We start from the raw sequence: 12,966 nt of genomic DNA on the forward strand, positions 1-12,966 counted from the left end.
ACTTGTGACGCAGCACAACCTGCCTACACAGGTTTCAGGGTTCTAAGTCAAGAATCTGCATCTTTACTGTTACCGACATAACTTTAGAGTGGCTGTCATTTAACCATAGCTTTCATTATAAGACAAGGTTATACTCAAATTTAACATCTGATTATTTATTTATTTATTTTTTTCTTCAAAAGAACAATGCGTTACTGAATTTGATCATATAACTGGTAATAGGATAACAAACCTCAAGAGTGACGGGCAATGCAGGCTAGAAAGCATATAAGTAAATTATATTAAAAAAAAATGAGATAGCAACTGCTTGGCAATAGATATATTCTTTTTTTATTGACATTTCAGAAAGTTGTATTTATATGACTTTTGAAAAGCTGTGAATCACCATAAACATGTATCAATTGTGTAATAAAATGCTAAGGTCTGCAAGTGTGTGTGTATATATGTCTAGTCCCTCTGAGCAATGTGATTGGTCAGTTTGTCCTTGGTGACACAATCAAAAAGGGAAGTGTGAGTGTGAGACACGTGAAGATCAGTAAAGGCATAAATGGGATGTTGAGTGTCACCTTCAATGATGTAAGTTCTAAAAGCAGACAGAAGGCGAGCAATGTACCTTGAAATGTTGGAGTCTGAGAAACGGGCTTTACGGGGATGCACTCAACAGAGGGAGCACCAGTCGAGATGTTCAAACAAGGAAAGTGACTGGATGCATGTAGGGCAAGAGATATCAAATTTTTAAAAATGTATTCTATTACCAGTCTTTGACAGGCATCATAGCTAGTGAATAGTGAAAACAAAAGACTACATTTAAATAACAATCCACAAATTGATGCATTTAATGTATGTTTTATACAGTGTCTTTTATGGTAGATGCAGACACTACTATCTAATCTATAGTATTTATTTGTAGTATAAGTTGTTGGGTAATACCTTTTCAAAGCCTTTTTAAGAGAGCAAAATCCAAATCTTTATATCAGTAATGTACAAAATTTGATTATGAGACTGCAGCAACAAATGAGTTTGCTACACTTCCTTAGTGATGATCAGTATGTAATGCTGCAAAAAATAAGTAGAGAACTATTTACTACTACATAGAAACAAATTCCTAGGTTCGCCATTACAGTAATTTGTTCATTCATCGCCATTTGCCTGATATTAAATAGGCTCATCTCTTTACTCTTTAGTTCTGGTAGTGAGCAGTTCCCCTTTTCACAATGCCTTTTCAGGTAGCCAAATTGGTAAATTCCTTTCCACAAAAAAAGATGGAATTATCCAAAGCCTCTCATTGTTAATTATTGGAGGTTTTGGCCTTTTATATTGTGAGGTCAGGTATAAAAGGGACAACCTTAATGTTTGAAGTGAGCTCGCATGGCAATATTTTTTCTTCTGTTGCATCAGTGAACAACTGATGAAAAAAAGATGGAAACAATAAAAATAATTGTCCATCACAAAAGCATTCTTTAATTGTTATACTGTAAGTTTGTAACTATTGAGTATCTTCATTACTCTCCTTGTTCAGCATAAATGTGAGCAGGTGCAGAGATAAACCGCAGCTGTCAGCACCCCAACTCAGATAACTGCTTATAAGGTTGCTTCTTAACTACATGATTATGAACACATGAACTGAACATTGTTTGAAACACCTGAACATTGTTAACTAACCTTTTTAGTTCCACTATTGTTAAAATTACAGTTAAATGACACGACTATAACAGCCTCTTCCTACCTGTAGAGGGAATGCAAATTTCCTAAGGTTTAACTATCGATACAGTACATTTGGCTTCCAACGACCAATTATAAAGTCTCCCATGATGAATGAAAAGTTACAGATATTCTAGGAAGCATTACCTTTTTAGTATCCAACTTCATTCTTTCTTATAATAGTTGCATATTAAAGAGTTGTTGTTCTTCTTCTTTCAGCTGTTCCCATTAGGGGTTGCCACAGCGACTCATATTCTTCCATATCTTTCTGTCCTCATCATCTTGTTCTGTTACACCCATCACCTGCATGTCTTCTCTCACCACATTTATAAACCTTCTCTTAGGCCTTCCTCTTTTCCTCTTACCTGGCAGCTCTATCTTTAATATCCTTCTCCCAATATACACAGCATCTCTCCTCTGCACATGTCTCAACCAAAGCAATCTCGCCTCTCTGACTTTGTCTCCCAACTGTCCAACTTCAGCTGACCCTGTAATGTACTCATTTCTAATCCTGTTCATCTTCGTCACGCCCAATGCAAATCTTGACATCTTTTAACTCTGCTACCTTCAGTTCTGTCTCCTGCTTTCTGGTCAGTGCCACTGTCTCCAACCCATATAACATAGCTGGTCTCACTTCTGTCCTGTAGACCTTCCCTTTTACTCTTGCTGATAACTGTCCTGACACTCTTCTCCACCCATTCCACCCAGCCTGCACTCTTTTTCACCTCTCTTCCACAATCCCCATTACTTTGAACCGTTTATCCCAAGTATTTAAACTCATTCACCTTTGCCAACTCTACTCCCTGCATCCTCACCATTCCACTGACCTCCCTCTCATTTACACACATGTATTCTGTCTTGTTCCTACTGACCTTCATTCCTCTCCTTTCTAGAGCATATCTCCACCTCTCCAGGGTCTCCTCAACCTGCTCCCTACTCTCACTACAGATCACAATGTCATCAGCAAACATCATAGTCCACGGGGACTCCTGTCTAATCTCATCTGTCAAACTGTCCATCACCATTGCAAATAAGAAAGGGCTCAGAGCTGTCCCCTGATGTATTCCCACCTCCACGTTGAATGCATCTGTCACTCCTACCGCAGACCTCACCACTGTCACACTACCCTCGTACATATCCTGTACAACTCTTACGTACTGCTCTGCCACTCCCAACTTCTTCATACAATACCACAGCTCCTCTCGAGGCACCCTGTCATATGCTTTCTCCAAGTCCACAAAGACACAATACAACTCCTTCTGGCCTTCTCTATACTTCTCCATCAACATCCTCAGAGCAAACATTGCATCTGTGGTGCTCTTTCTTGGCATGAAACCATACTGCTGCTCACTAATCATCACCTCACTTCTTAATCTAGCTTCCACTACTCTTTCCCATAGCTTCATGCTGTGGCTCATTCATTTTATCCCCCTGTAGTTACTACAGTCCTGCACATCCTCCTTATTCTTAAATATCGGCACCAGTACACTTCTTCTCCACTCCTCAGGCATCCCCTCACTTTCCAAGATTCAATTAAACAATCTGGTTAAAAACTCCACTGCCATCTCTCCTAAACACCTCCATGCTTCCACAGGTATGCCATCCGGACCAACGGCCTTTCCATTTTTCATCCTCTTCATAGCTGTCCTTACCTTCTTCTTGCTAATCCGTTGCACTTCCTGATTCACTATCTCCACGTCATCCAACCTCTTCTCTCTCTCTCGTTCTCTTCATTCATCAGCCTCTCAAAGTACTCTTTCCATCTGCTCAACACACTCTCCTTACTTGTGAGTACGTTTCCATCTTTATCCTTTATCACCCTAACCTGCTGCACATATCTCCAAGCTTAGTCCCTCTGTCTAGCCAATCTAGTTGCATATTAAAGACTGAGGACAAATAAAAAGCAGGAAAAAAAAAGAGAAGCAGCCATCAACATGAAAGGAGATTGTATTTTTTACCATCATATAATATGACAAGCAGCAACACAGGTCACTTACTAAAGACAGTTAACTACTAATGTGCAATGTTTGACATTAGATTTGGGCACATAAAACCTTTGAAATAGCAAGGTTGAAAACAACTGTTTGTCAAAGGTTTCCAAAACTCTGCAGAATCAGCTTGCTGCAAAGAACATTTCAGGCATGAAAGTGTGACATCTTTGTAAAAAATTATCCAGTCCAAGTTTCTTAGTTTTAAGACTTTTAGTGAAATCAAAAGCAAAAACAGTTCATACAGAAATTAAGAGAAAATTTGATAATGCAAAAAATAAGTTCTTTCTTAAGACGGTTCTACTCAAGATTTGCATATCTTTTTATATTTGGAAGCAAATTTGATGCTTCACTCTTCTACCAGAGAGTCTGTTACTAGATGACTAATTAACATTTTGCTACTACTTGTATTTCTGAGAGAGTTCTATTAAATGTTAGGTTACAGGTAAAAGTTTTTTATACCATTATTTAAGTAATGTGAAACCTATACTGAATTCTGTTCAAATTAAGCAGACATTTATGTGAATTTTAACGTTCTAAGATTGAGTCTTGCACCATTTGGGAAATAAAAACAAAAACTTTAGCACCTAAGCCGTATCCCTTGTTATCACTGTCCCCAAAGACAATGTGCTTTACAGAGAAAACAAGATTTCAACAAGGCCTCCTTGTCAAATTGCAGATGTATTCTATTAATCACCCTGAAAAAATAAATAAAATAAAGTTTTATAAAAAGCAGCCTCTGACAGACCAAGGTAAGGGGGTTTTGGAACACTTCCTCGCCAGTCCTTCTTATATTGCATGTTACATTTGAAATACACAAAACGTATAAATAAATACTACTGTGTGGAAACAATAGTGAAGTCATAGTGAAGCAGTGAGCAAACAAAGTAGGGAGAAAGCTTACTTTAGTGACACCAAGATGCTGGAGTGTGTAGAATGGGTGCATTGAGAAGTATAGCAAAATGACATATTTTATTGGCTAACTGCAAAGATTATAATATGCAAGCTTCCCCTTCTTCAGGCAAGATGTAATATATTACTTGCTATTATTTGCTTGACTTCTCATCACATCCATAATGGCTAACATGGTACAACACCCTAGTACTAGTATGGGTATACAAATCAGTTTCTCAAAATCAGAACATATGTGGAGTATAATAAGCAGTGTTTATCGTCATATTAGACCTATATAAACAAAAGATATGTGTGTGTGTGTGTAAGTAAATGGAAAATTCTGTGCTGCTCATGCTCAACTACAGCCACTAGATGGTTCATGCATGCACTTTTAGATTTGTCTCACGCTTGCATGCACTTCAGTTTTCACTATGAAAGTTGTGTGTGTGAAGCAGTCCGCTCTGCTTACTTCACAGCCAATGTAGTAAATTCCTCGGAAGATGTAGAATCTTCTACAAGTGTACCTTGCACTTGGTGAAATGGCGCATGCATGTATTTAAAAATTTTTTCAATGCTTGCGTACACATCACTTCTCATTCAACCTAAGCAGACAAACTCAGCTTCATGGTACATGCACACTGTACATTCACACAACAAGCTACCATAAGTTTGCCTGAGACAGGTTGTAGCCTGTCTTGCTCAATTTGTCCCACAACTGCACTCAACTACGTGTCCATCTCAGACAAGATACAACCTGTCCCGGCCCACTTAGCTGACGCCTCTGCAAGTTCACCAAAATAGTAAAACTGCTAGGAAGTCTTGAGGTTGTTTTTTGTGTCGAAGACGACGCGAAGCAAGTATATAATAATCCGTAAGCTATTCCTGTTGTTACCATTACAAGCTTGGATGGTGTTGCTTGCAGGTGGACTGCTTTTTCTGCTTACAGGTACATTAGTAGGCAGGTGTAGCATAGAGTGGTATATTGTATAATGTTTTAGTTTTGGTAAAAGAAATGTTGTGAGTTTTTAAAACTTTGTGTATAAAAAAGCTTGTGCAATTACAGTTTCCTTTCTCATTGTTCCACTGGAGTAGCACACAGTTACAGTTTTCCCACTTTAACCATCTAAGAACCCATGAGTACTTTTTATGTTATTTTAGTACTTTAGTTGTCATTTATAGAATATGAATCTGCACCTTGACATAGCTGCAGTCACTTCTGTTTTGCATAAATAAGCTTTATTTTGTTAAATACAAGTTAATTTATTCCAAACTTTTTTTTACTTTATTCCTCTTTTCACACATTCAACTGAAATAGCAAAAAAGAACATAAACTGACAGAATTAAACTGTGAGGTGCAAGCTGCAATTTAATTTTGAGTTTAGATTTCCTTGTAAACTTTTATACAATTCAGATTCTTTGTATAAAACTTTTATCGCATTTGTTGGATTTTTCACATGCCTAAACTAGAATATATTATTTCTAGCATAAATAAAATGCATTTCCTTTCATTACATAAAATGCACAGACTTGACAAACAACCTGGGGGGACAAGAATTTTGGCACATTACTTTCTACATGCTTTGGTCCATTTTTGAATGCTGATTCTTTTCAGGTGTTGTCTCTTATCATGTCTTGCATTTTTGTACATCTTTACCATGGTGATTATTAAGACTTTGCACTTCACGGATTCACCTCCTTATGCATTAAGGAAATATGGCATTGTTAAGTAGGTCATTGAATTAGGAGCACATACTGCTAATACGTCATATTGAAAATTCCATGAGTATAATACCAGCAGCTTATATAACATGTTCTGCTGAACCTCTGCTGCTCAGCAGTCAGTATCTCAATAGAGGTAATGAGCCTGAATTTAGAGAAAAATAAACTAAAAATATCTGGCCAAAAACAGCTTTTAACAAATGTCTTTTTGAAACTTATTTTCCATGGACAACATTGTCATGAAAAAACATTTAGTAACAAATCTGTCAATCATTTTCAGTCTGCTAAGTATGTTACTTTAAATGTTTATTCTTCAATCACAAAATTATAAATAATATATATGTTTATTTTATGGCAGTATAGTATGGTCTTTGAGAGAGGTCTGTTCACGTACAGAAATACGAAGATTTTAAGTCATGTGAGGTTAACTTAAACTAAAAAAATCAATTTAATCAACCTAACAAAATATAGTAGAGAGGTGTTGCCCTATAGGCATGTAGCCCGCTACATTAAGTATATTTAGTCATCCTTAACCATATAGATATGCTGTCATTTTAGCTGTGGCTCACTAATCCATCTTTAGGAAAAGCTGATGTTGAGATTAAATTTATCTCACAAGTACTTAATATGAGTATAGTTGCTTCTGCAGTGCACTGTTGTTCAAATTTAAATTCCTAAGGAATATTACTTTTAATAGGAAAGGATTAAAAGAATCCACCTTTCTTTTATGTTCAGTTATGCTGAAATCTCAGTAAACCCTGCTGTTAAAGTAATTGTTCTTGTCTAATTAAGTCCTTTGCTTGGCCCTCAAGCTTGTATTCTTAGAGTCTGTCTGTGAATGCTGTGCCCTGCATTTGTCATATTAAATAAGTCTATATACTGTATGTAGTATTGCCTCACATTCAAATTTATTTTTTTAAAAACCTGCAGCCTACACAGTGTGGTACCTTTTTCTTGTTTTAAAACTGTGCATATAAGACCAAAAAATGCACTAGCTCTGTCTTTTCCTTTATCAGATTTCATTACAGGGTTTTTTATTAGCATTGGATTACGAAACAAACAATGTTAATATACAGAATACCAGAAGACCAAGAACAAATAATATTTGATACCATGTATCATCATGCGTACCTGAAGCACTTTTGGATGTTTTTGGATTCCATCTAACATTAGAAACTCCCTTTTCGCTATTCTATGCTCTGAAACAGATTTAAATCTTTCTTTTGTTGTAGGATATAGGATTGTAAATGGCATCAATACTATTGGTCCCACAGAATTCATATTACTTAATAATTAATATCATACTTTGAAGTCTTTACTTCTTTATTTGGCCTTCACCTCTCCAGTTATAAGGTGTAGAGATTTTGCAGAAAGCCAGCTATTTCTAACAGTTTTGGAAAAACATCCTGTCCTATGACCATTGTACTCTCCTACTTCAATCCAGGACATTACCTACACACTTAATTGACACTCCGCTTCTGAGCCTCAAATGCCTACCTTTGGAGTCCAGTGAAACTAGGCCTTGTCTGTTATGTAGTGCAGATACTCAGCCCTGTCCGTACTTCATTTCTAGTTTCAAACTTATGTGCTGCCCTCTGAAGAGCTAATATTTCCTTGGCTGCTACTTGTTTGGAATCCACTTTGCTGTTCTTTAAGCAAATGCCCTTTTTGCATCCTCTGCCTAGCCCCAAGTGTATGGGAGTGTGTTTTTCCTTGATATCCTCCTGTTGTCTCTTCATTCTCAGTTACTGTCTTTCTTGAGGGTGGATTCAAGTCCCTATACTTTCCAGCCTTTAAGAATTTTCTTATGCTTCAAAGATGTAACAAGTACTGTACGTTAAGCAGCAATTACTGTCTTGTTTCCTCCATATATTTTATAAATTTTGGAGCAATGCCAACATGTCCTGCAGTTTTTCCGAATTTAAGTCTGTTATTGTCTTTATCATGTACATTTTATTGATATATTTTCTTCTTCTTCTGGTTCTTTAGTGCATGTCAGTCATCCAATACAAAAAATAAAGAGTTCCTTCCAAGATGTCCAAAAATATTAATTCTATCTTTTTATGATGTCATCTTTATTTGTGAGCAGGTTTTTCATTTGCTACTTTCCTCCAAAAGCTTTCCAAATTCTTCAACACCTCTGTCCATTGGGTATTCTGAAAATTACTTTAGTCTTATTAAGTATGAGCTACTAATTCTTCATTTCTTTTCAGTACCACCCTAACATAGTTATCTTGTCTGCATTTTTAAACTGTTAATTAAATATTACAGAACCTGTTCCAAGCCAACAAAAACACTCACCTCTGAATTAGTGGTCAAGAGTTTGATGGTCCACTACATAATATGATTAGGCTGATTCACCCCTCAGGTTTCTGCAGGGTTCCTTCATTGTCAGCTGGGCTTGGGACCAGCTATACTCTAAAACAGTGGGAGAAATTAAGTGAAACTTAATTGGCAGAATGGAAAAGAGTAAGCAGTTAAAACAAAGGATTGTTCAGTCTAAAAAAATCTACAAAGTGATGTAATTGAAATGAATGCATACATAGTTTTAAAAATTGTTTTGTCTTACTGTATTAGAGCAACATAACTAAACAAACGAGCTTAATGAAAAGAACATTCAATGTACATTTTATTATGCAGTTTTAATAGTTTTTTCCTCCCCTCATTTAACATTAAATTCCGATATCCTGAATTTTGAAAAATGGTGCTTTTTATTTTTATATTACTTGAAAACATGCAACAACATATTGCCAAACAAGGTTTCTTATTTATCAATTACTTACCGATAATGAAAAAGCAAGTTTTTCAGGTTTTAACTGTTTGCACTCACTCACCAGTCCTTGGTGTAAGAGTAGCTTGGATAGGCACCAACTACACCTTAAGGCAGTGGAGCAAGGATACAGGAAAGCAAAATTATTTCAGTGTTGGGAAGGCAAAAATATACAGTTCCAATGTATTATGTTTTAACAATTTTTGGTAGCAACTTCAAAAATGTTTGTGTAAGAAATTTTAAAATTTCCATTTCAGGAAAATTATTTTTCAGCAGTTCCAGGCCAAATTGCCCCTTGATGTTTAATCAAGGCACAATTTCCCTTTATTTTAAATATTTAGGTCTGCTGTTTAACACATGGTTTTCTATGAGTAATCATGCTTATTTTTATTGTTTATTTTTAAGTAATTGCCTCACATACCGTCGCATTTATCTTCCTCCTCACCATCCTGGAGATGTGATGAAGCCTGGACTGTTTAAGGGTACCTATGGAAGTCATGGATTGGAAATTGTAATGCTCAGCTTTCATGGGAATCGAGCCAAAGGAACTAAACTCACAGTAAGTGATTTGTTCCAGTGGCAGTTTTTATTTATAGGTGAATGTTTGTGTAATAATGTGAAAATTAACAACTTCAGTTGTTTTACTGTGTTATGTAAAATAATCTTAATTTAGCTTCTCTGTCTCAATTTTTTTACCTTGCAGAAAATCGACATTTTTAAATAAGTAGCCAGTCTAAAAAGCAAAATCTGAATTCATTTCATATGCTTATTTATTAGAATGTTACTTATATATCAATTAGAGAAGGTTTTAAAAACAACTAATTAAACTTCCATTCTTTAATGTTCATACTGCTATTGGATCAATGTAAATTGCCCCTAGAATAAAGCTGGGCATGTGTGAGAGCTTACTAGAGGCTTAGTAGAGCAATGTAGTGTGTATTACACAATTTTCAAGAATTGTTTGGAATTTGTGTGAACTAAAGCTGTGTGCCTCCCTTTAGAGGGTTATAACATGACATGATTCATTGGACAGTTATTGAATATCTGATGAAATGCTGTCTACTTTAGACTAAAACTAATCCTGTAACCACTAAATTTATAAAAAATATACCTGTAGTAGGTAAATATTGTTCTACTTACTCATGATTAATTTTTGTTTCCAAAAAAAATGCAAGGTATTAAAGTGAATTCTAATAACCACATACAATTTAGGTAGAATATCTTGACTTTTCACTAATGAAACAACCACATCCCACATTGATATCCTGTTCAATGGCCTTGTGTATTAATACAGTATCACCTTGCATTTTGTTGTGTGAGCATGTACAGACTGGTATAGATATGTATTACCCATTACTGCTCAGAGCCTGCACATTGAATTATCAGAGTGAAGTAAATATTAAATAATTAACACATTTAAACAGAACTCTGTATATTAGATGTGTCATTATGAGTTAACAAGTATTCAAAATGCCAGGAAAGTATGCGTTTAAAAAATGCAGACTACAAATGTGGACTTCAGGTGAGTTATATTTTATAAATCATATCAGAGGAAGTAAACCTTGTGAACTGAAGAAGAGCAAGCAAGCAGGTAATTCTCTTAAGTTTTTTGGATCTACTGCAAGGTCATCGTCACACCTGGCTACCACCCCAGTGAGCTTGTTCAAGTGCCAGTGATTAGTTAGTGATTAGCTGGCAGTATAGTGCTAGTAATACTTCTGTGATTTTTACCATCGTTGACTGAAATTCTGCTTGTTAAATGGAATGGGCAAAATTCATGCAAATCATGCCAAGGATGTGGGTGACCTTTTTCATGAAATTTCTCCTGATAGAGAGATAGCAAGGTCATTTGGATGTGGGGAACACAAAGATGCCTACTTATCTTTTTGTGGATTTGTGCTATACTTTAAGTCAATGCTCATTCTGAAGTTGGAGAGAGCTACTGCATAGGTGCTTCTTTAAGATGAGAGCCTAAACCATACATGCATAAACAAATGGATGTACATGTACATATGTGGGAAGGAGTTACGATCGACACAGTATGTTTTGGTTCTCAGATTATAGGTCATTCACACCCACGCAAGATGATAATAGCATTTTCATCAGTCTTCAGAGAAATTTAGCCTGCATCATCTGTGGTATCAATAGATGGCCCTAATATACTGTACAATGCATATTTATTCATGCTTTACAAGAGCAACTGAAATCAGATTGTGATTCCATGCTGTTGAACATTAGAAGCTGTGGAGTTCATATTGTTAATGGTGCATTAAGGATGGGGTTTCTAACTGGAAAATGCTAGGTCTGGTTATCTGCCTGGTACAGGTTATACAAAGACGCATCTGCAAGTAGAGAAGAATATGCCAAGGCATGTGGAGCAAGTGCCAATATGTTTACACTTATTTTGTCAACATAGTTGCTTAATGTCCATTTATCTGAGAGAGTATTAGAAATGTGAAGACCTATCTTGAACAATTAAATGAAAAGAACTTCAAAGAACCAAACAATCCATTGTATGAGTGGATTAGAGAAACGAGTAAAATCCCTGGCCAATAGCCAAAGTTACTCTTTTCCTCTCCATGACCAAGTAAATTGCCACATTCATTCCAAACAGACGTGCCTGTGATGCTGTTTGAGCATATGCATCATATGCTGAGGAGTTTACTGTTGTGATTTATCAAAGTGCAGGAAGCTTTAATTCTGTCCAAACTGATGAAGGTTGATCTCTCTGAAAAGAATAATTGTCTGAAATAAATCATGTTGGATTTGTTGCAGATGAGCTTTTGAAACAACTGTTGTCTCACCCCAGTCAAGTACTCAATTGTTCAGGGCATGTCCTGTTTGTACCCATGATTCTTGGATTCTAGTTGGGAGAAGTGATAACATGAGATAACAAGAAAAAGAAGTCGAAAGACTTAGCAGATGCCTAGAAAGTAAACCCAGCTAAATGTAACAACATTTTACAACAGTTCGAGTTCTGTGGAGTGCTCAAGGTGAGTATTACCTTGGAACTCCTAACATTTTGCCTCTGGAGCAAGGCAGCATTACATGGCCCACCTTGATGAGATCAGGATTAGGGTGCATATTTCTGACAAAAGGAAGGATCATTGAATCAACTGACAAACCTAATAAAAAGAAACATTTAAAAATGGATGTTGCTACTTTGATCAAATCAGAATATACATTTGTTGATTTGCTGACAGCTCATGTGGACTACTAAATCCAATAGTATATTAATTAAAAAAAAACACCTGTGAAAAAGAAACAATGTCATCTTGACGATGCTAAGCAGAGAATGGAGGAGTTGAGTAAGGAATCCAAGGTGGATAGGAGACAAGGTTATTATAGTTTTGCCTTTTTATATTAGTTTATTATATTAGCTTATTTCTGATCTTTCTTGGAAATTCAGTTTAGTTTTAATTTTCCATCGTGTATTTTTAGTTTTAAGTTAGTTTTTATTTCACAAAAACATTATTATATTTTTATAGCTATTAATTTCAGTTTTAGTAATTATGATATTGTTAAAGAGTTACTATTTATTTTAGTTTTATGTCACAATCAGACAGAACTGTAAACTTAATGGGTTTGCATATCAGTTTAATATTAATGGAAGCTTACTACACTATATGGTTTACTATCTGCTATTGTTTTTGTGTGATTAAAAACCAGCATAATCTAAATCAGACACCGAATATGAACAATATTATACGATTTTATAATTTTTAAAATATTTCCTCTGTCATTTGTGCTGAACAAATATACGCTGACTTTTGGCACATTTCATCTTCTCCTTTTCTTGCCCAGAATGGGCCAATTTGTAATTGAATTTAGGTGAATTTTAAGGTTTGAGGGTTTTATACTCTGTCTTCAGCGCACAAAATATCCTGCCCCAAG

General features: G+C 35.8%; 1 protein-coding gene across 2 annotated transcripts in view; it reads left to right on the forward strand.

Annotated features, from left to right (window-relative positions):
- Positions 1-12,966, forward strand: part of fbxo31 (F-box protein 31) — a 92,439-nt gene that overhangs the window by 60,671 nt on the left and 18,802 nt on the right. For both annotated transcript variants that reach the window (XM_039763538.1, XM_039763539.1), the window contains one exon: positions 9,478-9,631. In XM_039763538.1, the coding sequence (XP_039619472.1) occupies positions 9,478-9,631 (154 nt within the window). The remainder of the gene's footprint in view (positions 1-9,477; positions 9,632-12,966) is intronic.

Source organism: Polypterus senegalus, chromosome 9 (assembly GCF_016835505.1).
Source record: "Polypterus senegalus isolate Bchr_013 chromosome 9, ASM1683550v1, whole genome shotgun sequence".
In the NCBI taxonomy this organism is placed as follows: Eukaryota; Metazoa; Chordata; class Cladistia; order Polypteriformes; family Polypteridae; genus Polypterus; species Polypterus senegalus.